Source organism: Petromyzon marinus, chromosome 29, assembly GCF_048934315.1.
Source record: "Petromyzon marinus isolate PM22_M1 ecotype Great Lakes invasive population chromosome 29, UKy_Petmar_22M1.pri1.0, whole genome shotgun sequence".
Taxonomy (NCBI): Eukaryota; Metazoa; Chordata; class Hyperoartia; order Petromyzontiformes; family Petromyzontidae; genus Petromyzon; species Petromyzon marinus.
This window is the reverse complement of record NC_133695.1, coordinates 12,147,002-12,174,170: the sequence shown is the minus strand read 5'-3', so window position 1 is coordinate 12,174,170 and position 27,169 is coordinate 12,147,002. Positions and strand designations below refer to the sequence as shown.

Sequence of the window (27,169 nt, the reverse complement as noted above, 5' to 3'; positions counted from 1 at the left end):
CTCTGCGGATGTGTATGCTTTAACTTTTAACATAGCTATTTCTGTGACCAGTCACAAGCTAATCATTCAGCCTTTTCAATGCTAAATTTTATGCTAATTCCTTCGTCAAGGCTCTTTGTTCCTCTCACACAGCTTAAAAGCCGTGATCTGAACGTGGCTCTCTCACTCCAGCGCTGTCCTACCAGACAGTCTCGCTCCCTTCACCTGATGAAGGCCGCTTGTGTTGTGGCCGAAACGTCGTGAGAATATTATTGTGTTATTTTATTTTATCAATTTATTATTTTATTCTCATTCTACGTGACTTTACCGAAAGAACCAAAGAAGATAATTATTCTTCTTTGGTTCTTTCGGTAAAGTCACGTAGAATGAGAATAAAATAATAAAATAACACAACACAATAAAATTCTCACGACGTTTCGGCCACAACACAAGCGAGAATTTAATTGCGTTATTTTATTTCATTATTTCATTATTTTATTCTCATTCTATGCGACCTTACCGAAAGAACCAAAGCAGATGAATCCTTGCAGTCACGAAAGCTTTAAATCGATGTATAATTATTACTCGTCTATTATGGCTATGCTTTGGTTAACACTTTTTTTTTATTGTTGCCTTTTTATGCATGAACAACGCTTAAAGGGAAAACGGACAATGTATAAAACGTAACCTAAAGTAAAGGACAACCGTTGCCTGCGCGTGCGAGCTGCGACGAATTTGTCCCCCGAGGCGTCGCGTTCCAAAAGCGAGGCGTCTTGTCGTGCGCAGCCGAAACCCACGAAGGGCAAGATGCGGATCCACTGCCTGGAGAACGTGGAGAAGGCCCTGCAGTTCCTCAAGGAGCAGCGCGTCCACCTCGAGAACATGGGCTCCCACGACATCGTCGACGGCAACCACCGCCTCACGCTCGGCCTCATCTGGACCATCATCCTCCGCTTCCAGGTGGGACCCCGCCGACTCGCAACATCGGAGGTTCATTAGTGCGTAGTAGTCGTAGTAGTGAGAATCGGGGCTTTCACCACCAATGTAATCCATAATAAGGTGGGGGCGGGGGGGGGGGGGGAGTTTGTTGGGTTGGATCGCAAAAATGTATGAATGCGCGTCGTTAAAACGTGCCACCAAATTCGTAAGGCTTGTCATGTAAAAAAACGTCCCAATTCGTAACTGGTAACTTGTCACGGAAACGCAACATGCCAATTAGTTACTACAATTAGTTACATACTTACATACCAATTAGTTATCCTGACAAGGCTCTTTATGTACTGGACGCTGTAACTCATATTTGCCAAGTCGACTGCGGCAGGGAAAGTACAATGAAACAAGATGCCTTTGTACAGCCTGCGTGCTGGTGTGTGTTTGCCTACGTGTTTACGTACGTGTGTGCATACCCGCAGTGTTACTAGTAACTAAGAGTGTTGCTTAGTAACTGTAAGTTACTCGTGACTAAATTGGCATGTTTTGTTTACGTGACAAACATTTCTAAGTGGCCGTGTTGGGCGGTGGCGGGTTTAACGACACATTTACATTCACGTGATCTAACCCCCCCCAAAAAAACCCCTCTGTTATGAAGTTTATTACTCGAGTATTTAACCCGGCCAGCAGGAGCGTGACTCCGCACTCCCTGCGTTCCCAGACGCCTCTGCTGCTGCTGCTGATGCTGCTGCTGCTGCTCTTGCGAGCCGTGTGCGTTTTGTGGGAACAGCGCGAAGCACGTGCGGTGAAGTGCTGTGGAAGCTCAACACACCCGGCCGGCACGGAAGAGTAGGCCAAACGCCATCTCAAAGGCTCTCTCTCTCTTTGGAGCTCGTGTTCCCTTCCATTGACGGTGGTGTGAGTGAGCCGTTGCAGGGCTGCCTTTTAAAAAGCTTTACAACCTTTACCTTTGAAAAGCTTTATAGCTCATCGGATTCCTCCAGTGTAAATGCATATTGTGACGCCTGCTGTATATTTGGAGTTTGCGTGTCTCTGTCTCCGTGGTCGCGGTTTTTTTTTCCCTCCGGGTCCTCCGGTTTTGTCCCTCGTCATTTAGAATCGACATCGCACGTTTCGAGGATTTGGCTGATCAAAAATGTCCACGCGACAAGCCACTCTGTGAATGAAAACAAATATTTCTTCATAAGAATTGGGTGTACACTTTTTCTGTCAATGTCCGGTGTTTTAAAGTCACACAAAAAAAGGGACGTAGCGTGGAACAGAGGCGTCCATTGTTTTAGCATCAAGGGGGTAGATTGAGAAAGATCGTGAGAGCTGCGGTGACACAGACGTCGCACCGCACAGTATGTGCAGCGAAGAGACATTTTCAGGAGTGATTTGCCATGGGGAGATGAGAGAGCTCTATTCGGAAGAGAAATGCGAGATCGATAGTCGGTATATTACACGAAAATGGATGGATCGATACAAGAGAGATGAACGCCGAGGAGAGGGCGGTGAGAGGCGCCAACAGGAGAGCGGCACAAGCTAATTGATGTTTGTTGGAGCCATCGAACAAACACGGTCACTGCATCGCGCGGCGCTTTCACATGCGGCTCTGCGGTCGTCGATATTAGGAAGCCACTGCAGCTAGGCACTGTTAATTCAAGATTGAAAACTCACTTCTTTAGAACTGCTTTTTGCGTTAGGTTTGTCCTTCACCCCGCTCCTCTGATTAGCACGGTTGGCTACGCGCGGTGTGAAAGAAGTTCAACATACATACGTACAGAAGGGGAGATGTGAGTGAGATAGGAGAGAGACGCATTTCAGGAGAGAGGCAAAGGGAGAGAGAGAGACATGGAGACATACACTGGGAAAGACAGAGGCACGTGGAGAGATGCGGAGATAGGAGAGAGATGAGAGAAAGGGGACAGAGAGGAGAGAGATTTGCAGCCAGATTCTCAATGTTCACTCTGCCAGGCCCAGACCCCAAACATCACCGCGGGGCGCACGCACGGTGACTCAGACAGATCACGGAATCGTCTCACATGGCCCTGTGAGATGATGAACTTCATTCCTTTCAATTTTAAAGCCGTGGCGAGTCATTCCTCACTTGCGTGTTTGAGTGACGGGGTGGGAGATGAGCCGGCGTCACCGCCCCTGCCGCCGCCGGTCGTCACGTTTGGCCCCCGGGGGGGGGGCACCGTTGCCCGGATAGCCCCGGTGGAGGTGAGAGGCCGATCCGGTGGTAACCGACCGAGAGAGGACGATACCGGCAATGAGAACAATCCTTTTATGCCACTGGCCGTGCCACTCTATTTGAATATTACTAACTATTACTGACAAATTAGCCCGTGTTTTGCAAAAGCAAAACATTACAGTAAGATTTGGTACAGTACACAAAATTCAACAACTAGTATCTTGCACTAAAGACGCATTACCTAAATTATCAACAGAAGGTGTATATCGGATTAATTGTTTATGTGGCAGCTGCTACATTGGACAGACGGGACGTAACATCAGCGTAAGACTTAAAGAACATCAGAGAAATATTAAATTATCTCAAACACAACTGTCGGCAGTGGCAGAACATGCTTGTCAACAAGGACACTCAATTGATTTTGACAATGTTGCAGTGTTGTGTAAAACGAATTATTACTGGCAAAGACTAATTAGAGAATCCATTGAAATTGATAGGAACAAGAATAACTTTAATCGCTCTGACAGCTACAGGCTTAGTGCGGCCTGGAAGCGTATTATTAAATAATACACATTACATTTTGATTTAAAGAATTACTAATCTACAACTCATTACTAATCATAACCAATGACTGATTACTAATCGATTATATAATTACAATACCCCCCCCCTCCGCCTCTAATCACTGCACCTGATATGAGTTAAGTGATGACGTCACCCTGCTGCTCTATATAAAACCGGGAGCAAGCGAGGGCTTTACCATTCTGGCGAATTGCCCGATGATGCTGGATGTATTTACCAGCGAAACGTCGTACTCAAACTGTAAATGTGGAGTCACTCTTCAACACACCAGTGGGCTAAAGTAGTGAATTATTTGTCTTTTGTCAACGTGACACTTTTTTTGCTGATTGGCCGTGTCGGGTGGTGGAGGGTTACGACACATTTATAAATAAACGCGATCTAACCCAAAAACCTTTATTATGAATAATATTGGTCGCGAAAGCCTACATGTTAAATTACTATTTTTATTTTACCAGGGAAGTCCCACTGAGCTAAATCTTGACTTGAGGCTTTCATGACTGCAGGAATCCATATTCTTTGGGTCTTTCGGTAAAGTCACGTAGAACAATTTTTTTTTTTACAAAAAACTACGGCGTTTCGATCGCAACACAAGCAATCGTCATCAGGAGAAAAAAAGAGAGCTCTTTTTTTTCCTACCGCGACGCCCTTACTCAACCACGCCGCACGTGGCACCGCGGCCAGGACGCGACAGACAACAACCTGTGAGGAACAGGAGGAAGCGTCTCCGTTGGGGGGGAGGGGGCGGTGGGAGCATTGGGGGGTTTACATCTCCCACGCTGAGGAGCTGTTTGCTGCCATATAGCCCTCGATCTTGTGTCAAAATGTTACTCGCGAGTATGAACAATAAGAAGGGGTTTCGCCCCTTCTGACAATAAAACAAAATAGCTGCTCAACCCCGCGCTATAAATGCTCCGATACGTGCATTGTCCTTGTACTGTTCTCCTGTTGGCGTTCTCTGGTCTGACACTGGTGGTGAAACTAGGCCATAGAGAAAGCTGTCTCTGGTGTAGGCCATTCAGTTTCAAAGACAATGCAAATATATTTTGATTTAAAGCTTTCGTGACTGCAATGATTCATCTTCTTTGGTTCTTTCGGTAAAGTCACGTAGAAGGGAAACAATAAAATAATACAAATATAAAAAATAAAATTCTCACGACGTTTCGACTGCAACACAAGCAATCATCATCAGGTGTGAAAAACCACAGCAACTTTTTTCAAATTTTCTTGCAGTTTCTATTTGGTGGTGTTTGAACATGTTTACACAGCACCTGTTTGATTTCCAGAAAGGGAAAAACCTTCTTCTTGTTTTCCATACTTTTATTCTGGCAACAAACGGTTCGCTAGATATGTTACTCGCTTCTCTCCAATCCCTCCAATTTCGCTGAAAAACTAAATCAATCGGTATCAATAATATTGCCCTCGTGACAACTTGATTCGATTGGCTGTCGGGTGGTGGATGGTTATACAACCGACACGCTCGAACCAAAAAATAAACGAATTAAGAATCTTGATTTAAAGCTTTCGTGACTGCAGTGATTCATATTCTTGGTTCTTTCGATAAAGTCACGTTGAAGGGAAACAATAAAATATATATAATATATGTTTTATTATGTTATTGTTTCCCTTCAACGTGACTTTACCGAAAGAACCAAGAATATGAATTAAGAATCGTCCGTAACATTTGTCGTGAGAGCCCACGCTAGGAAGGGAGCTCCAGCGCTCATTTCTCCGTCTCCCGCTGGGTTCACGCCCAAGATTTTTTGAGGCTGCGCCGACCACGCGGTCACAGCGGGGTCACAGCGGGGTCACCTGGGCCGCAGGCGCGGGGGAGTGCAGCAGCTTCCGGCCGTCTGAAGAGAATGATGGGAGCCTTCGCTGGGGAGCTGCGAGGTCGTGGGGAGGAGATAGAGAGAGGGGAGCAGGGGGAGGGGGGAGCCCTGCCAGATGTCTGGTTCCACTGGGGGTGGGTTGGTGGGTTGGTGGGTGTGGGTGAGTCGGTGGGGAGCGACGGTGCAGCGGTTTGCACGTTCGATTCCCGCTCACGGCCAACACCAGTGACGATTATTTGAACCGGTCCTGGGCCTCCACTACATCGACTTAGCCTCAAATGAGTACCTGGTGCGGTGTGTGAACATCGCTACTGGGGATACAAAGGCGGCCGGGCGTGGTTTTGGCCATCCACCCCCTCGTGCGCCATGTCAGCCTTCATAGGTGCTCGCTTACAGCGCTTGCCCCAATAGTCTGTTAAGGCTATACGGGGATCTTTGTCTTTGCGGGTGGGAGGGTGACTGGCTGCCCCTGTAAGGCAGCACAGCATTCATCCTTTGTGAATTGCAAATAACGCTGCGTCCGTGCCATGCTTTACACACAGCGTTGTGAAACGCACATGTTGTTATAAAACACATTAGCTTGTCGGAACATCACCGGCCTTTCTAGGTATCTTTGTCATCCCCTCTCCTAAATTAAACGCTTATATTTTTACACCTTGAAAAGTACACGTGGTGTGCAACATTTGACCGGGAGCATCCATAGCAGGTACAGGAAGCCAGCGAATTAAGTGCAAAAGCAATTTGAACCGTTGCAATTAGCTGGGAGGAATATCTATTGCAAAGTTATTGATGAACATCATGGACAGAGCTAAACGTATGCATGCATGTATGTTGAACTTCTATGTGCACGGTACGCAGCCAACCGTACACATCGGAGGTATGGGGAAAGGACAACAGACTATGCAATGAAATGAAGGCCAAGTGATTGTAGACATTTTTGAGACAGGACTCCGGGCACATAGAGAGAGAGAGAGATGTGCGACAAGCAATGTTGAAGTCCTGGGGTGACACTCGACACCTACGGTTCCCGGGGACGTTAAAGGCTCCGTGTCACACGTGTGAGAACACGTCCAGCAGGCTCCGTTCATACCCAAGCACTGCGCATCAGCGATCAAAGCCTCCCCCGTCTGCTGTGGACTGACAGGAGCCCATTGAGATGGCACGGCTCTTTTTATAGATAAACATTCTGACACGTAGCAGCAGGCTTTCACGACCAATAATAATATCCATAATAAGAGTTATTTTGCGTTATATCGAGTAAATATAAATGTCTCGTTAAACCCGCCACCGACCGACACAGCTAATTAGTAAGTCCCGATGAAGCGAATTTCCCCCCGTGAAGCTGGATTTAATTACCAGCGAAACGTCGTACTCAAACTGTAAATGTTGTGGGTTTACTCTCCAACACACGGGTGTGCTGAACAAGTAAATAATTGCCAGGTTTTGTTTACGTGACAAACCCTACGAATTGGTTGTGTCAGGTGGTGGTGGGTGAACCACATGTCTGTATTTGCACGATCTAACCCAAAATGACTTTCATTATGAGAGAAACATTCTCAAGCACACATCCATCGCAAGCCGTGAACGAATCCGAACAAATACCTGACAAGAAACACCATGCGAGGAAGTAAAGAGACAAAAACAGTTTTATGGTACGCGCAAAATATAAAATTAGAGATTACTTGTATCTTTGTATGTATGTTGAACTTATTTCGCACCGTACGTAGCCAACCGTGCTAATCAGAGGTGCGGGGAAGGACAACAACTTTAATTCACTAACAAGGCTAGCTGGGATTCAATACATTTCAAAGTCTCAATGCAGAATCTATTTTGTTATAGAAACGCCGGACTATGATAACGATTTCAAAATTTTACGATTATATAAAAGAACGTCAGATGCTGTCTTCTTATTCTTCTTCATATGGCTGATGTCGGTGAAGAGCCACGAATATGAGTCTACGTTGAGGTAGTTGAGCCAGATGATTGCGTCAGAAGTAGCGGAGTGCGGAATTGTCGCTGTGGTAATGCCTCGTCCTTAGTAATTGTGAATCGGGCACTGAGTCGTGATGCGTCCCATGGTATGTTCTGGGTGACCAGTCGCACGCTGTCGGGAGAGTTTAAAATTTTCCATTTGTGCATCAACTATCCGCATCTGGATGCAGTGAGTTCCTGCAGTAGACCGACGAGCACATGCATAGCGCCCATCACGCATGGGGGCTTCCATCTCTCATAGCGCCACTCGCACATGGGTGCTGTGAGAGATGGAAGCGAGAGTCTGGACTACGGCCGACGTCAAAAATAAAGATATCTCGTACAGGAGCCTACCGTGGAACCTCCCCCGGTTTCAACCTTCCACACCGCCAGTGGTCGACCGTCAACCGAATCAGGACCGGGCCACGTGGCCGATGCGGCCACCCGATGCCACAAATGTCGCATCAAATAATTTGGCGGCCTGCGAGTAGCGTGGTCGCGAATCCCAAACCATCGACCGCATTGTCAACACGCTGCCTTCACGCCTTTAAATGAGGAATGGACGGAGATCCACTCTGCTTCTGAGCGGACAATTGAGTGGATAACAAATAGAAAATCACACCTTTAATCCGCTGCTATGAATCCATACGAAAGAAGAAGATCACCCATTCATGATAGGCCTGAGTGATTGGAAAAGGGTGTCGGCTGTGTTTGTGCGAAGGAGGTGGTCTCTTTCCGTGAGGGGGTATTGCTACTGTGCTTGGAATAACACGTTGACCATTATGAGTTTTGGCTTCAGGCAGAGTGATGGTGTGCAACGTCTCGAATGGTCCAGAGTTTGCTGAGATGTCCAACGCTGATAAAAGGGGAAAGAAACCGCAACGTGCGCTTGTGTGTGTGCAAATCACAGCGGCAAAGAGTTTCAAGTTCCGGACAACTTGTGAGATCACATTTATTGATACGGATAAAGAAGTGATTGAGTGCATACTTTGTAATGTTGAAAGAAGGACAGGGCTATCTTACAAACAATAATACATCATTAAAAATGTTGCCAACATAAACCCAGCAATAATGAACGTAAATTTCCCTCTGCCTGCCTTATTAAAACATTGTAAAAAAATCACATTCTACTACTGACTTGGCTAGTCTGGATATCTTTCCAAGTTAGCACTGTTAAATTCTAAGGATTGTTGTATGCAGGTCGCTTCTGAAAAAGAGCTATGTAGCTCAGTAGGCCTGCAATAAATAAATAAAAATTAACTGCGAGCATAAATGGTTTGAAATGTGTGTTGAGGCAAACTTAGCACAACTTTCATGATATTAATATGTATATACTTATTTGACTTTATGATATTCATTTTATCCGAGATATCGCGCCCATTTCACGAGGCCTCCTCAGGGCCATCATTCCACCTTGTCGTTGGTGGAATGATGGCTGATCCCGTGCAGAAAACCCTTCTCATCCCGATGTTTTCAATCCGCGTAAGGGGGCCCAGTTTGGTGCACAATTCGCGGGCCACATTCAACCTTGTGACAAGAATAGGCTTTTACCCTTTCTGGCAATCAAACAGAAGGTTTTAAGATGTTCAAACACCAAATAAAAACCTTTTGCAAGGAATAAAGTCTGCATTAACCACACGTGTAGTGAACATGCAAACAAACACGCTCTGATAATATATGCATTGTTTTTTAAACTGATTGGCCTACACCAGACACAGCCTTCCTTAGTTTCTGGTCTGACATTGGTGATACTAGGCCATAAAGACGGCTGTTAGAACATCTTAACACCTGTTTTATTGCCTGAAAGGGTAAACCTATTCTTATTTTTCATACTTTGATACTGGCAAAAAGGTCCCGTAACAAATTCGGCTGCTTGCCGCTCCGCAGAGCCTCAGAAAAGTACGGGAACATTTCCTCCGATGGCTTTCCGCGTTTTCCAGTGACCGTCGGCACACCTTCACTTCGTTCTACGGATTCTTCCAAGGCTCTTCCGGCTGCTGTACATTTCCACACGATTATAAGCCACTTTCGTTGAGCTATTGCTTATGATAGTCAGGTCGTGTCCTGAAAAAAAGATATACAGTGGGCCTTACCTGCTAAAATAAAAATAAGTTTTAGGCCACTTCAAACCTCCTGGAGTGAGGTTGGGCATGGTGGAATAGGCACGGACACAAACACACACTGAAGATGAGCATGGGCCAGATTATGTGAAGTGGGCAGCCGTTTTAGACTTATTTAAAGGGACTTTGTAAATTATTATTGGGTAGCTTAGTAAGTTGATGACGCGATTATGTTGACACGAATTGCAGTTGCATATGACCAAGGGGAAATGTTTGCAAGATGCAGGGGCTTTGGTGTAGAAATTAAACAAATATGGTTGGTTACGATGATGATGATGATGATGAAAATTACTATTATAATGGTGATGAAATACCCAAACGCAGACATACATATGAAAAACATTGCTTTTTTACAATGCGGGTGGAAATGGTCCACGACAAATCATCACAATGACATTTATCGGCAAGCAATTGGTGTGCGTTGATATTTGGACAGCTGTAGTATGCGCTATTAAAAGTCTAACAAGCTGTTTTTTTTTGTTATTGAGGCCGTTAAAATGTCCACTTAATCTTTTCCCTCGGGTTTTTGGAAGTCGCGCGCTATGTTCACATTTCACAGCTCGTGTTGAATGTAAGGCCGGAGCTAGGAATGTGATGCGTCAGGCATTAAAGTCGGGCTGACCCACGGAATGTTGCACTCGGGGGCGAGATGTCGCACGTCGGCAGTGGACACATTTTGTTCAAAAATAATTTTGATCAACTCGGGGTGCGTTTTTCTCCTTTCCACTTTTCGCGAGAGTTGACTCAATTTCACTTTCTTGCTCTAGACCCTGAAGATGATTCGCGATAAGTAGCTGGTACCGTGGACGTTCGGTGCGCCGGGGTGGCAAGACGTTAACTACCTCTCCTGGTATGCAGGAGGTCGTGGGTTCGATGCCGACCCTGATGCCTGCTGTACATTTGGAATTTGCGTGTCTCTCTCCCCGTGGTTGTGGGGATCTTTCTCCGGGTCATCCGGTTTTTCCCTCCATATTTAGAATCGACGTGCATTCAGAGTATTTGGCTGCTATACATTTCCACGTGATAAGCCGCTACGTTGAGCTATATCATGTGTGGTCAGGTCGCTTCTATAAAAGAGCTCAGTGAGCCTTACTGGGTAAAATAAAAATAGTTTATTTTTCGTTTAGATCGTTATCGGTCAATGTGAGCGATATGGGATTGTTACAAAGTGTAGCGACGTTACAGTCCATATCATTTTGAAGAGGTTAGTGTTGCCTAGGTATTAACATAGTTGTGTATATATTAATATAGTTGCGTGTGTGTATATATTTATAGTTTTGGGAAGCGGTAGTGTAGTGGTTAGCGCCCTGCACTACGAACCCGGTGACCCGAGTTCGATTCCCGTTCACGGCCAATGCCAATGACGATTATCTGAACAGGTCCTGGGCCTCCCCTAGGTCAACTCAGCCTCAAATTAGTACCTAGTGCGATTGTATAAACATCGTCACTGGGAAGACAAAGGCGGCCAGGCGTGGTGTTGGCCACCCACTCCCTCGTGTGCTACAGTGCCGGCCTTCACTGGTGCTCGCAAACAGCACTTCCCCCAACAATCTGTTAAAGGCTATACGGGGGATCTTTGTCTTTGTTTTGTCTATATAAATTCAAACTGCCATCTAATTAGATGCCAAATCGGCATATTTGCAATACGTGTGTAATGATCTTGCGTCCCTCTGCGGAGAAGTCACTTTTTTTTAAAATCTCAAACATAACTTGAGAATAATGAGCAACTTAGCAACCGATAGCAATAGCTGGCATGGTTATTGCACAGTCAATGTTCGTGTCACGCTCTCCTCTCGTAGACACGGTGAGACCTTTGTGTTTTTTACGGTGCAAAAAATGGCACTATAGATTTTATAATTAAACCGCCTCATTTTCTCGTGATGTATTTCGAAGGAGGCCAGCAGAGTAGACGGTTTCTCTCTCGGTAAAAAAAAATCAATTAATCTTGTTTTAAACCCCGCTTATTCTTTGCGCATATAGGTCAGGAGCTAAGCGCCTATGTCGAGGTCTGGCGAGCCACGAAGAGGGCTTCGGGAGAGAGTTGGTGTCGTTTTTGCCGATCCTCTGTTGAGTCAGCCCGTTGAAATAAATTCCCCTGCTGCACAAATCGGCAAAGTGAAGCCCGGGTGCAAGTGAACAACGAGGCGAACAAGCCTTAGGAACGAACGGTGCCTGCGGCGCATTCAAAGCGGTGTACATTTTCATTCTCCGTGTGGGGGGGGATGTCCCCCCCGGTGATGAGAACGCGTCAGGTGCGCCCACTCTTCACGAGGCCGCTGGAGTGTGGCGCTTCGCGTGGTTGACGCTCTACTCCTGGAGTCATAAATACACGAGGGTGCTTATTACTCAACTTTCATGGAAACACCAATATGCGTGTATTTATATTCGCAGCGTGTGCTCCTTGATTTATTCGATGAAAATTGTGATTCATAGATTCCGCTAAACCGGCACGTATGGACAGCCGTGCGTTTTTTTCCATGGATACACCCCAAGAATAACATCACGTTTTAACTATCTCGGGCCCAAACAATAGGCCCACTAACTTCAGTTTCCCCAGCAGGCTTCACAAAAGAGCAAGCACTAAGTAACCTTCCTTGTTTTTTTTGTTTTTCACGTGCATTGCTAAATACCTCGTGGCCCCGAGAGACAATGCGTCTATATTTAACTGGGCTGCACGTGAACAATGGGCAGCGCAGCTCAGCAGGCGGCTGTCGGCGGGAGGCGAGACACACGGCAGAGCGACGGCGTTCACAGTTCCCAGAGATGGCGCGCCCCACCACAAACCGGCCCACGCGAATGCTGCAGACCAACGCGCACAGCCTGCCTGCAGCGTGTGCTCTGGACGTGCTATCGTCCATTAACGCGCGGCGTTGCTTTCGCACCTCGAGTGCCTCGCCGCTGCTTTTGTACGCGTAGCCGGCTCGCCCTACCCCCCTCCTCCCGTGACCGTAACGAGGGGACAGGCCCGTTAATAAAGACAACAACAGTAGACGAATTCGGAGGGGATACTCTGCGTTGTGTTCTGCCCTCCTCTTGAGGATCGAGTGACTCCGCCACCGAGGGACACCAGAGGGTTGTGGAACGGCCACTCGTTATTTCAAAGTGTTCTTCTGAGGAGCCTTCGTGCGTCTGTAAATATGACCGGATGCACACCAATCGAGCTCGCGTTACACGGCACCTAACTGCTCAATCCCTGTACAGCGTCCATCCGAATCTGAATAGATGCCCTCTACCCTGAATTGATGATTCCACTGATGGGCGTGGCCTACTGTACAGTCACATTAACGCCATTCATTACATTAAGCCCATACCGGCTACATATGCATGCATGTATGTTGAACTTTTTTAGCCCCGGATGTCGCCAAGCATGCTAATTTTGGTGCTTTGCATAATAAGAACGGGATGGCACTGTTATTTATGGCATCAATAAGCGCGTGGTGACACATCCCATCAACAGATGTCGTGCCGCTTCTAGCAGCTGCACCGCTGAGTGTCTCCCACTCAAAAAACGAGTCCTGAGGAAATTCCACATTCACTTGGGATGACCTGCTGTTATGGCTTCCTGCAAAAAAACGGCGCTCAGTCTATCAGCAACGATTCGATCCGCGACCGGGATCTTAACCCACAAGGTGCCGGCCCGTGATTCGAGCGCTCTGCTCGAATCACAGGCAATGGGAACAATTGAATGTGAAAAAATGAAAATAAAAATGTTACTTTACTAAATTAATTGGCAGATTAGCAGACTGCTTCCAGCAGTATTGTGTTTTTAATTTCTAAGCACAGCAATACCCTCTCCGTCGTATTCAGCATTCTAGCAATCATAACGTTCAACTTGTAACACGACTCAGAGACGCAAAGAGGAACCACAGACGACCAGGAATCCGGGAGGACATTTAACACGTAGGCTTTCACGACAAATATTATTCATAATAAAGGCTTTTGGGTTATATCTCGTGAATATAAATGTGTCGGTAACCCACCACCACACAGCCAATTAGTAAGGTGTGTCACGTGAACAAAACGTGCCAATTAGCTATTACTTTAGCACATCGGTGTGACGGTGAGAAAACCATAGCACCCGCAGAAAGCGCACGCATGCGAGGGAGAAACACTCTTTCCCATTCAGGCGGAACAGGTGGAGATCACGTGTTTTTTTTGTACGTACTGCCTTCTCCTGGCAAGCCAGGACATTGCTGCCCCTCGACGCCCGCTCACGGGAAGGGAGTTTCGCAACATTTGTGCGATCCACCAACCCTTGCTGCCTCCACAGTGCTGGATTACAGACCACGTGCTGGATTACAGACCACGTGCTGGATTACAGACCACGTGCTGGATTACAGACCACGTGCTGGATTACAGACCACGTGCTGGATTACAGACCACGTGCTGGATGACAGACCACGTGCTCGATTACAGACCACGTGCTGGATTACAGACCACGTGCTGGATTACAGACCACGTGCTGGATTACAGATCACGTGCTGGATTACAGACCACGTGCTGAATTACAGACCATGTGCTGGATTAAAGACCACGTGCATAGCCCCACCACCGGCCATATATAGACAGTCGTTGTTTACAGCCGGACATATTGTGTAATGACTACTCTCCCTTCTTTGATCCACTCCTATTGAGTCGTTCGTACTGTTCCAAGAGCTGCCTCGAGGTCCAGTGTCCTGATTAATAATTCATTAGGGGTACGGGGAGATGTTAACTACCTTGCCTGGTATACAGGAGGTCGTGTGTGCAATCCTGACCCTGACGATGCCTGTATATTTGGAGTTTGCGTGTCTCTCTTCGCGTGATCGCGTGGATTTTTCTCCGGGTCCTCCGGTTTTTCCCTCCACATTTAGAAGCGTGCGTTTGGCGTATTTGGTTTGTATACATTTCCACATGATAAGCCACTTTGTTGAGCTGTCATTTGTTGCCAGTACGCTTCTGAAAAGGAGCTATATAGCTCAGTGGGCCTTGGTAAAATAAACAAAAACGTAATTTTTTAGGTTTAGTTTAGATTGGAACCACACGGCACTGCCACCTTGGAGAGACGCGTCAAGGAGAGACACTGATCGCTCTCAGCCGGCCTGGCTGACGAATCGCCACTGACGGGAGTCATCACCTGTAGTAGACTCATCAGCCGATGTATCTGAACGGGATAGTTGGGGAGAGTTTCATGAAGTATGACGATTGCCCCTTTTCTGGATGTTTTTGCTGCTGATAAATTAACCATGAAGCCAATTGGATCATTACAAATATTCTATTTAATGAAATGCATTTCTACTGTGTGCATATATATGGTTCATCTTCTTTGGTTCTTTCGGTAAAGTCACGTAGAATGAGAATAAAATAATAAATTGATCAAATAAAATAACACAATAATTTTATTTTATCAATTTATTATTTTATTCTCATTCTACGTGACTTTACCGAAAGAACCAAAGAAGATGAATCATTGCAGTCACGAAAGCTTTAAATCGAAATATATATGGTTGTTAATCACTTGTATTCAGTTATTAATACGTAACATATAATGCTCGTGAAATAATACATTGCGTAAATCATGCCCGTGGGAAACAACGCAATCTGCGAGTTCGACTCTCGGCATTGCCATGCAGTCGGCATTCCTCGCCGTGCCCGAGTAGATAACCGCGAGGGGCATCCGAAACATTTCGCGAGCTCCTCAACGCGACAGTGCACCGCCTGTATTCACATAGGCAAACGTGATTTAGCTGCTGGACTTGGTCTTGGTGTGTGTGTGTGTGTGCGTGCTCGCGGCCACCAACACCAGCGACGATTATCTGAACCGGTCCTGGCGCTCCCCTAGGTCGACTCAGCCTCAAATTAGTACCTGGTGCGATGTGTAGTAAACATCGCCACTGGGGAGACAAAGGCGGTCGGGCGTGGTGCTGGCCACCCACCCCCTCGTGTGCCGTGCCGGCCTTCATAGGTGCTCGCTAACAGCAGCACTTGCCCCAAAAGTCTGTTGAGGCTACATGGGGAAATGTAAGTCTATGGGCAGTGTCAGTCTTTCTGTGCCAAGTCCTTTTTTCTGTGTCAGTCTTTCTGTGTCAGTCTTTCTGTGCCAAGTCAGTCTTTCTGTGCCAAGTCAGTCTTTCTGTGTCACTCTTTCTGTGCCAAGTCCTTTCCCAGAGACGTCGGTGATCATGGCCTTCCCTCCATTTGGCTCTGTCCACGATTTTACTCAAGAACTTTGCATGCAATGCTTACTCCTAGTTGCAATCCAATTGTTTATATTTCTTATGATGTAACTTAACTCGCTGTCTTACCTGGCTTCTTGTGCCTGTAATTGTACCAGTGAAACCATGACATTATAAGTCTCTCTTGTTCTCTCTTTACATGTCCAAGGATCTAACTTTACCGCTCTCTAATTATTATTTCTGTTTTGTACCTGCCATCCGAAATATGTTTCAGTCACCTCCTGTCTCATCCGTCCGTGAAATTCTTAACATCCTCCGTCTTTAAAAAAAGAGATAATTCTACGACTTACAGTTTGCTTTGTAATCTATGTAATTGTCCAGCTTTCACATGCATTGTGAAGGAGCCCATTGCATGTCTCACCAGTCACCTTGTATGAACCGTGGTTTGTATTGAATCTGCGGCAGTGCAGGCACCTGGGCCTGTACCCAGTTGACCGGGCTAAAGGTGTCTGGCAGCCGCGTGTGTCGACGAGTGTGCTTTGACGAGTTGTCACAGGGGGCACAGGTGGTGCATCAGCCAGCCATCCCAGTCAGTCGACCCGTGGCACCTGAGTTTGCCCCGTGACCTCGTGCTAGCGGGCGTTCGACACTTCACGTGCCTCAACGTGCACATAGCCTGGCACAAGCGTCGTGGTGACGTCACCGCCACTTAGTGGCGAATGGCGGTTGTTGTTGTTGTTGGGGTGGTGGAATACAATGCAACGTGCCCACTGTTGTCGCTCCTCACAGATCCAGGACATCAGCGTGGAAACGGAGGACAGCCGGGAGGTGAAGTCAGCCAAGGACGCCCTGCTGCTGTGGTGCCAGATGAAGACGGCAGGGTGAGTGTCTCGCACTGACACACGTGGGGTGAGCGTCTCCCACTTATACGTGGGGTGAGCGTCTCCTGCTGATACACGGGGGTTGAGTGTCTCCCACTGACACACGGGGTGAGAGTCTCCCACTTACAAGGGGGGTGGGGGGGTGGTGAGTGTCTCCCTCTTAAACATGGGGTGAGTGTCAACCTGTGATCCAACCCTTCAGAGGCAAGGGTTGGTGGATCACGTAGATTTGCTAAACTCCTAAAGACACCGGGCACTGGGCTGTAAAGCGGCCAGGAGAGGGTTCAATGGGAGGCAAAACGTTAATCGAAAAACCGTTAACCGATGTCACTGTTAACCGAGGAACTACTCCAATTGGCATGCTTTGTTTGCGTGACAAACCTTACTAATTGGCTGTGTCGGGTCGTGGCGGGTTTAACGACACATTTATATTTTTACGCGATCCATCCCAAAAACAATAACCCTCTGATGGATAGTGTTGGTCGTGAAAGCCTCCTATGACGTGTTCAACGGAACAGCGACGAGTTGTAGCACGGTCCGTTGTTGGAGGGTGGAGAAATCCTGTCCCGTGGGCACGACCCCCAACGTAGCCGACCCAGTTTGTAGACCACCGGGTGTAAAAGATGTGGCTGAAACTCGTGGCCCTTTGGCAGTTTAACGGCCTCGGAGCAACGTGCCGAGCGGTGAGTCACGTTTTATGGGAGTGGGGGGGGCTGCCTTACGTGGACTGTCAGCGTTTCCTCCGCTCGCACGATATTCACGCGGTGACATTTTTCGCCATTTAAGGCGCGCACACAACACACATCGATGTACGCGACTCATCGATATGCACAAGCGAATCGATATGCACAGAATGTCGATATTCCTAATGTATAGATATACTCGACACATCGATATTCACCACATCAATATTCATGATGCATTGATGTACACAACATATTGATATTCACATCACATCCATATTTATAATGTATCTATATACACAATATAAAGCCATGTAGATAGAAAAAAAATGATCACAACATTTTTTTCACCTGATGACGATTGCTTGTGTTGCGATCGAAACATCGTGATATTTTTTTATTATTTTTTCTATCTACGTGGCTTTACCGAAAAACCCAATGAATATTAATTCCTGCAGAAAGCTTTAAGTCAAGATCTATAGACACAATACATGGATATTCGCGATACATTCCGATCCATTACGTCTCGGTATTCATAGCGAGCTTCACGTGTCTGTCTCTGGCGACGCGATTGGACCGCCGCCGCGACCGAGCGTTACCACGGAGACCGCTTCTCTCCACCCCCTCGTTTGGGGGAATTCACATTTTGACTCGACGATTCGCCTTTGAGCCTTTTGAATGTTCAATACTTACAGAAATGTATAACTTTAGCAACAACAGCAAAAGCGTTCTTTGAGCCACGATTGCGTTGCGGACTTTTGTTCTTGTGTAGCGTAACGCTGGGGATCTCGTCATGTTGTGACACGCAACACGGATGTCAGTTTGTATTCACGGTAAAACCATTGCTGCGCGCGAGGTTTGATTCGCCAGTTTTGCATATTCGCAAGTTACTAAATATATACTAATTCCCTATTTACCATTTCCCCCCCCCCCTCGCCTATGTTCACTTGTAGCGGTAACATAATCCCATTTTCCCCATTGGAACAAGGTTTCTGCATTCGCGAGCGTTTTCAAGAATGTGACCCTTCGCGGCTCGAGGGGATTTGCTGTATGTTGAACTTCTTTCCCACCGTACGTAGCCAACCGTGCTCATCGGAGGTGCGGTGGCAGGGGCAGGAGGGGGGGGGTGAAGACAACAAACTCAATGCAAAAAGCAGTTATCAAGAAATTAGTTTTCAATCTCGATGTATTAGTTCGAAGGGAATGTTATCTTAGAGAGGCAATGCCTTTACTTTGCGATGGGCATTCAACCCTCCAGCCCGACCCCACCAATGGCTCCTGGTCTCCCTGGTTTGGGTCCGAGGTTCACGTTAACTTCTTTGTCTATTGCAACGTCGACGCCGCCGTTCGTGGCCGACCGCTTGATGTTTCGGGCCTCTAGGCCTGAGCTTGGCAACTGTGCTTAAAGAGAAACCGATAAGATTCATAAACCCTTTCCGTGTTTTGTCTAGTTAATTCTAGTGGCCCGCGTTGGCGTATAATTTACGACCGTTATAACTCACCGATTCTTAGATGTACGCTTCGATGCATTCATCGTGAGCATTGCAGTCTATTTTACTCGCTTTAGTTAACAGGTCATGTAATGTCTCTAACTTTGTGTGTGATCTCTAATCCACGTGCTCCTCTTTGTCTCAGTACAATTCCGAGTGTGCATCTCTTTCTGGTCCTTTGTGCACTCTTCAGCATCCGTTCCATTTTTCCTTCTCAACGTCCGTGTTTCTAATCCACGCGTGCAATCGCAGGTAGAATAACCTTCTCAGACTCCTATTTATGCGCATAGTATTTAAATACCGAAGTAGGAATGCGTGGAACCTTCGGGGTATTTCCTCATCCCGCGTGCTGCGATGACGACGACGACAACGATGTTGTTGTTATTGAAGGGATCCGGGTCCCCGGAGGGCTCGAACAAAAGTGGAAAAATTACCGGAGAGTTCTTTCTTGTTCTGCGGTAGTGACCCGTTCCCATGGGCGTGCCACTCGGAGTAAGAGATTGTGGCACAGCTCCCGACTCTCTTTGGCAAACACGGACTTTGCAGTCCTGTAGCGCTCCCACCGCCTCCTCATATGTATTTTCAGGGCCTCTCTTTTGTATGGCTGCTGATGTAGATATAGAGCAACAACTACAATTTCACAGTCAGGTGGTCAAGCCAGACAACCGCGTGAGGCATAGCGGAGTGTATCATCATCGCAGTGATGTTACCTTCGTATTTTTGTATCAGGCATTGCGTCGTTATACGTTGTACGATCTGTTCTGGATGACCACAGTCGCACACTGGAGAGTTTGTAATTTTCCCTTTATGCATCAGGTATCTGCATCTACTGCCATGGTTTGTGCAGATGCGGTTTAGGGTGGATCATGAGCTCTGTGGAATATCAATCCCAGGGATATTCTATGTTTGGTCTTTCACAAAGTGTGCATGAGTTCTTTTTAACTCCATTCAACCCTCCAGGGTTCATTGGGGTTGAATCCGCGTTGTTTAAGCTTAGGCTCATCGGTTCAAAAGGGCTTGGCGTGACTTCACGCGATGACGAGGGACGTCGTTGAGGTCCTCATGAATGGGAAGGCGACTTCCCGGAGGGTTGCAGGGAGAGATGCGGTGACAGCACGGGCAGCCAGGCTGTTGGGGTCGACTTGAGAGTTCCAGTGATACACCGCATCGCAATGTTCAGTCGGACATCAACAAGCCGAGTGAGACTACTCCTGGTCCATACTGGTGCACGGTATTCGGAAACAGAGTACACGAGGGCCATCGTTGATGTCCGTAGCCCTGGTGCTGCTGCCTGGTTTCTAGACCAGGTTGACCCTTGTTTGTTGTCTTGGCGGCCATCTTTTCCAGGTGGTCGTGGAAGGTTCGCGTACGGTCCAGCTTCACTCCGAAATAGGTTGGAGTGGGGTCGAGTTGCACAGTGTTGCCGCAGAAGGTCAGAGTGCGCTTGGCGCTCCCATAATTATCAAGATGAAATGGAATGACTGTCGTTTTGCGGGGATTTGGCTTGAGCCTTCATTTCCGGAAATATTCCCCCATGGGCGTTTAGGTCTTGTTTCAGAGTAGATTCGACGTCGTTGAAAGCGACTGCTTGCGTTGCCAGGGCAAGGTCATCCGCATGTTACAAATTTGTGTCGATGGTGATGCTTGATTTGTGGTCCAAGTGTTCATATGCTGCTGCTGCTGCAGCTGGCTGTGCACGCTTTGCTGAAGCAGCGAGTGGAAGAAGGAACCGGCACCATACAGCAGCCATTTCCATGCAGAGGACAAAACTGGCCACTTTGGTTTATTGCCGAACATGATGATGTTTCAGGCGTTTACAAATGTTTATCATGAGCAGAGTTTTCTGGGTGGCACGGGGCGGGGGCAACGCCTCGCCCAAACTGGACATCTTTATTCATACATCTTTAGGCGTTTAAAAATTAAGATAAAAAATAAATTAATTGCATGCAACCCACGATTCATAATGTGATATTTCGTGTCACGAACTTGGAAGCATGAACAGTTATGAGCCGTATCTGCGAGCAGAGCATCGCCACAGGCCTCGGCCTCGTGACGTTGTCTCTGTGATACAGCGGTGAGCAAGTGACCGTGCTTGTTATTACTATTAATATTACTACATACAGAGCTCCTGCAGAACGCATGTACATCAGTGATAGATTTCAAAGTGTGACTGCAGGTACTGTGCTTCCACCATCGAGGAGAAGCATTCCCCCACTTGTAATGTACAGCAGCGCTACGTCACTTATGCATGCTCGCTGCGGAGGGCGGTATCGACGGGCATGCGATGAGGTCGGGAATGCGATGAGGTCGGCTTTTGTAAACATCGTCATAAAATGGCAGCTACACGCCGTCACATTCACACAGGCCACCAGGCGAAAAGAGAAGTGCGTGACACGCGGAGGAAAGCTTCGCTGCGCTTCAGCAGCGAGCGAGCGAACGAGCGGGGGGGTCGGGGGTTGGAGGACACAATTGCTGTGCTGGACGAGGTCACATTTGTGAACATGAAAAGCTCACGGCAGTTTCACCGTCATGCGCAATTTCTGCAGCGAATGGGGAGCAGGTAATTCGTGGGGGGCGGATATGCGACGGTCGTTCGTGTGGCGCCGCTGTGGCGAGATGTTGACTACCTCGCCTAGTGTACGGGAAGTCGTGGGTTCAATCCCGACCGTGACTCTTTTATATTTGGAATGGTCGCGTGGATTTTTCTCCGGGTACTACGATTTTTCCCTCCACAGTTAGAGTCAACGTCACGCGTTTCGGGTACTTCGCTGCTGTAAATGTCCACGTGAGAAGCCACTTCATTGAGCTATCATGTGTGGCCAGGTCGCTTCTGAAAAAGAGCCGTATGGCTCAATGGGCCTTACCTGGTGAAATAAAAATAGTTTAGTTTAGTTATACTTTATTTACTTTTCGGGCGGTTTTAGCTCGGCTGGAAACCAGCCCTGCCGTGCGACCTCAGATGCACCCGTGAGGCACCGATTGAATTTTTCATTCCATAGTGAACGACATTTTGCCGTAGCAACAGCAGCAGTGTTGGGTGCTGTGTTTAAGCCCTCTGATATCCACAAAGCGAACTTTGTGGATGCTTATAGAGACAAGGTCACACAAAAGGGTGGACGTTAGGTCTAGGCTGCTTAATCGAGTGTTCTTTTCTTTTCAGGCCGTTAATAACTTATTAATTGTGAACCCGAGGTTCAGTTTCACACTCTTTGCTTGGGGTCAAATCGGCCCATCTTCCCTCTGGGGGTCTATAAATTTGGTACCACCTTGTGGGAAGTCAAGAGGCGTTATATGGACCCCTCCAGAGTAATGTGGAATTTCCACCACTGGTTCAGGGCCACCACCAATGAAGACGAACATCACTGAAGGCCTCCTTTGAACAGACAGAGAGAGAGACGTTGGCTCTTGACTCACACTGCCCGGACTTGTTGTGGTGGGAAACAAAGACACAAATTACTGGCTGAGTCTATATGTGGAGCAGTTGCACCGAGCTCTCTCCCCTTGTCATACAATGTGGTTACTGTGTCTATTGAGACCATGAGCTACGGAAATACCGACCCCCCCCCTCCCCAAGCCCCCAGACCCTCCAAACAACTCCCTGTCAAAGCCACTCCGCACCCCTCTCGCACCCATAATAACCTCCCACCCGCCCCCTGTCCGCTCTGTTCCACTCAAGCCCCACGTTTTCCTTTGAGGGATCCGGCAGCAGCAGCAGCAGCAGTAGCCGCTCGCCTTATAAGGCAGTCGTGTGGGGCTCTTTTGGCCCGCATAACGCATTCCACACTTGCGCTTGTTAACCAGCCTGCGAGGGTCTTTACTGCAAAAGAACCGCGACCGTTTTAAATATTTTTTTGTTTTAAAGCGGCGCATATGTACGGCGCCTGAATTGTGCTCGGCCGTTCCGGCGCGGTATTTCCACGCGGCGCTACGGCACGCCGTAAATTGATCGCGACGGGCGGCTCTCGCCAGTTGGAACGCGCACGCGACGCCGTGCGTCGCGTGCGCTCCTGGTCACTTGGCAAGGCACGGGCTCCTGGTCACTTAGCAAGGCACGGGCTCCTGGTCACTTGGCAAGGCACGGGCTCCTGGTCACTTGGCAAGGCACGGGCTCCTGGTCACTTGGCAGGGCACGGGCTCCTGGTCACTTGGCAAGGCACGGGCTCCTAGGCGCTTGGCAAGGCACGGGCTCCTGGTCACTTAGCAGGGCACGGGCTCTTGGTCACTTAGCAAGGCACGGGCTCCTGGTCACTTAGCAAGGCACGGGCTCCTGGTCACTTGGCAAGGCACGGGCTCCTGGTCACTTGGCAGGGCACGGGCTCCTGGTCACTTGGCAAGGCACGGGCTCCTAGGCGCTTGGCAAGGCACGGGCTCCTGGTCACTTAGCAGGGCACGGGCTCTTGGTCACTTAGCAAGGCACGGGCTCCTGGTCACTTAGCAAGGCACGGGCTCCTGGTCACTTGGCAAGGCACGGGCTCCTGGTCACTTGGCAGGGCACGGGCTCCTGGTCACTTGGCAAGGCACGGGCTCCTAGGCGCTTGGCAAGGCACGGGCTCCTGGTCACTTAGCAGGGCACGGGCTCCTGGTCACATGGCAAGGCACGGGCTGCTGGTCACTTGGCAGGGCACGGGCTCCTGGTCACTTGGCAAGGCACGGTCTCCTGGTCGCTTGGCAAGGCACGGGCTCCTGGTCACTTGGCAGGGCACGGGCTCCTGGTCACTTGGCAAGGCACGGGCTCCTGGTCACTTGGCAAGGCACGGGCTCCTGGTCACTTGGCAGGGCACGGGCTCCTGGTCACTTGGCAGGGCACGGGCTCCTGGTCACTTGGCAAGGCACGGGCTCCTGGTCACTTGGCAGGGCACGGGCTCCTGGTCACTTGGCAGGGCACGGGCTCCTGGTCACTTGGCAAGGCACGGGCTCCTGGTCACTTAGCAAGGCACGGGCTCCTGGTCACTTAGCAAGGCACGGGCTCCTGGTCACATGGCAAGGCACGGGCTCCTGGTCACTTGGCAAGGCACGGGCTCCTGGTCACTTGGCAAGGCACGGGCTCCTGGTCACTTGGCAGGGCACGGGCTCCTGGTCACTTGGCAAGGCACGGGCTCCTGGTCACTTGGCAAGGCACGGGCTCCTGGTCACTTGGCAGGGCACGGGCTCCTGGTCACTTGGCAGGGCACGGGCTCCTGGTCACTTGGCAAGGCACGGGCTCCTGGTCACTTGGCAGGGCACGGGCTCCTGGTCACTTGGCAGGGCACGGGCTCCTGGTCACTTGGCAAGGCACGGGCTCCTGGTCACTTAGCAAGGCACGGGCTCCTGGTCACTTAGCAAGGCACGGGCTCCTGGTCACATGGCAAGGCACGGGCTCCTGGTCACTTGGCAAGGCACGGGCTCCTGGTCACTTGGCAAGGCACGGGCTCCTGGTCACTTGCCAGGGCACGGGCTCCTGGTCGCTTGGCAAGGCACCGGTCCCATTGCAAATCGGCGATTCCCAGTAGATGCCAATACCTTTGGGTTGAATGTGCCCTGGAGTTTGCCCGTACCCTGTAGACTCCCGCACCTCCGATGTGCACGGTTGGCGACATACACACATACGTACATGCTGTGGCGGTGCCTTACCTTACCTTAATGGAATTTATATCGCGCCTTAATTTAAGGCGCTTTACATATAATTAACAACGGTAAAACCTATGAATATAATGGTGGAGAGGAGGTGAATCACATAAATGACAGGAAGCAACGGGGGCGAATCTGCGATGATGCGTGAATTCGGTGACGGCGACGTTGATGACAGTGAATGATGATGGATGATGGATTGAATGAACGGGGTTAATGCATGAGAGCCAGCCTTGAAATGAGAATATGAAGAGGAAACAGGGACGGTGGTGGTGGTTATGAGGGGGAGATTAAGGGGGTCGTGGGGTGAGCTCGGGAAAATTAGTGAGTTTTGAGTGAGGAGCGGCAGACAAGTGAGCGAAGTTGACTGTGTACTGTGGAGTATAAGTTTGTGAAGCCACTTTTACCTTGTGTTATACATTACAAGCGCCCTGCTTTTAATCCGTCTAGACCACAGGTCAGCAACCAAAATAACAAGAAAGAGCTCATTTTTGTTTGAATTCGGTAAAAAAAATATATATTTCAAGAGCCGCAATGCACTGCGTGGTGAATACAAAGACGGCGGTGGTCCTTAGAAAACGACGTCACTTAGAGAGGTCACTTAGAGAGGTCACTTAGAGAGGTCACTTAGAGAGGTCACTTAGAGATGTCACTTAGAGATGTCACTTAGAGAGGTCACTTAGAGAGGTCACTTAGAGATGTCACTTAGAGATGTCACTTAGAGAGGTCACTTAGAGAGGTCACTTAGAGAGGTCACTTAGGGAAGTCACTTAAAGAGGTCACTTAGAGAGGTCACTTAAAGAGGTCACTTAGAGAGGTCACTTAAAGAGGTCACTTAAAGAGGTCACTTAAAGAGCCACCGCGTGCAGCTACGGAGCCGCAGGTTGCCGACCCCCTGGCCTGGACGTTTAAATCCCGAGTCGTAAAACGCCCCCGTCGCTCTGGTGCAACACGTGGACGCGTCGCGGGAGCAGGGACATCTGCGGTTCCGGTGATGACCCCGCAACGCTATCGGACGGAGCCACGATCCCCGACTGTGAATTTGCATTCGTCTGAAGTGTGATCACCATGCCTTGGAGGGCAACATTGCATCACTGCCCCTACTTATGTCCTGTTTATTAAACTCTGGAAACGCGACCAACTTTGGATAGCATGTAGAGATGACGAGGTTTTGTTTTGAGCAGTTAGATGTCACGCTGTGTGTCAACTGGAAATGCGTATACACTGGGGCATCGTTGTTATCATTACGCCTGTTTACCCAGGAAAGCCTCACTCTTTCTTTCCATGGAGGGTCCTGCGAAATGCACGCAGTAGGTAGCGATAATCGCCACGTGCATATCCCCATTGAGAAATTTACCGTGTCATTTTTTTCAAGTTTGTAAAGTTTTGAACCATGACCCCGGCGCACAATCACACAGCTACTCTTGCGAATGACATCACTAGGATCTTTAATGTTCAGCTGCGAAGTAGACGACACGCTATTTACGTGGTTAACACAACCGCGGTAATAACCAGGGTGGCCGCTCAATTCTAACCGTCAATGTCTGCAACAAGCGGCGAACGCACCACCGCGACGCTGTAAGCTATTTATTTATTTATTACCACGTAAGGCCCCCACTGAGCTATATGGCTCTTTTTCAGAAGCGACCTGGCCACAAATGACAGCCAAATACTCAAAATGCACGTTTCTAAATGTGAAGGGAAAAACCGGAGGACCCGGAAAAAAATCCACGCGACCACGAGGAGAGAGACACGCAAACTCCAAATATGCAGGCGTCATCAGGGTCGGGATGGAACCCACGACCTCCTGCACACCAGGAGTAGTAGTTAACATCTCGCCACCGCCCCATATTTTTTCAAATACATATATTATTTCAATTTGGGCCTACATCTACTTTGGATAAATCATGGTGTCGACATTATTTCGCGTGACGAGCAAAGCTAAGCACAGCAGCAGCGCTGCAATTTCACCGCGTTGCATGATTGACTTGCTGACGCGTGATCGGGGTACTGCACATTATTGTGGGACTGCGCGAGCGGTGTATTTGTATGCGGCGTGGAATTTCACAACAACACAAGAATGCGACACTCGCCTTCTCTTAACCTCGTGAAGTATAGGTGCCCGAACACGGCAACGAAAACGTTGGAACAGAAATCCGTGAGACGGGTTGCGTCCGCGAGGGGGTGCACTGCTGCCCTCTACAGATGGCCCCCGGCCACAGGCGCGAGCTCAATCTGGCCGCAAGTGCGGCTGTCGTGAGTGAGGATTCTCAGTTGGGGCCCGGAGCCTCGGGCACTGCTGCTGATTAATGCTCCCCGGATGACCTCACACGAAGGCCATCCGTGAATCGGCATTGGCACATCACGACGGGAAGGCGATAATTCTAAACATTGTAAATTCAAGTTAAACAAACTTGAGATGCGTGCCTTGTTGTCATTTGTGTGGAACGCTGGTTGATAATTTCCCATCTGGAGAGCAATGTTTATTCCACATGACCGCCACTCCACCCCACCGTGCTTCTGAATTGGCTGTGCTCCTTGTTTACGATGTCAAAAAGCTGTGCTTCGCCATCTTTGTAAACCCCTACAGTCAGCGGGACACAGATCATGTCAGGGCTCGGGCCCAAAGACAACGATGGCCCGTATAGCCTTGAACAGACTGTTGGGGCAAGCGCTGTAAGCGAGCACCTATGAATGGCAGAACGACGCACTAGGGGGTGGGTGGCCAGCACCACACCCCCTGGC

General features: G+C 48.7%; 1 protein-coding gene across 4 annotated transcripts in view; it reads left to right on the top strand.

The window, feature by feature from the left end:
• The window catches only part of LOC116947147 (spectrin beta chain, non-erythrocytic 1-like), a 175,982-nt gene that overhangs the window by 83,268 nt on the left and 65,545 nt on the right, over positions 1-27,169 (top strand). For all 4 annotated transcript variants that reach the window (XR_012945592.1, XM_032962583.2, XM_076070404.1 and 1 more), the window contains 2 exons: positions 766-939; positions 16,553-16,644. Coding sequence is in view for 3 of the 4 variants with exons in the window: in XM_032962583.2 (XP_032818474.2) it covers positions 766-939; positions 16,553-16,644 (266 nt within the window). In the remaining variant the exon portion in view is untranslated. The remainder of the gene's footprint in view (positions 1-765; positions 940-16,552; positions 16,645-27,169) is intronic.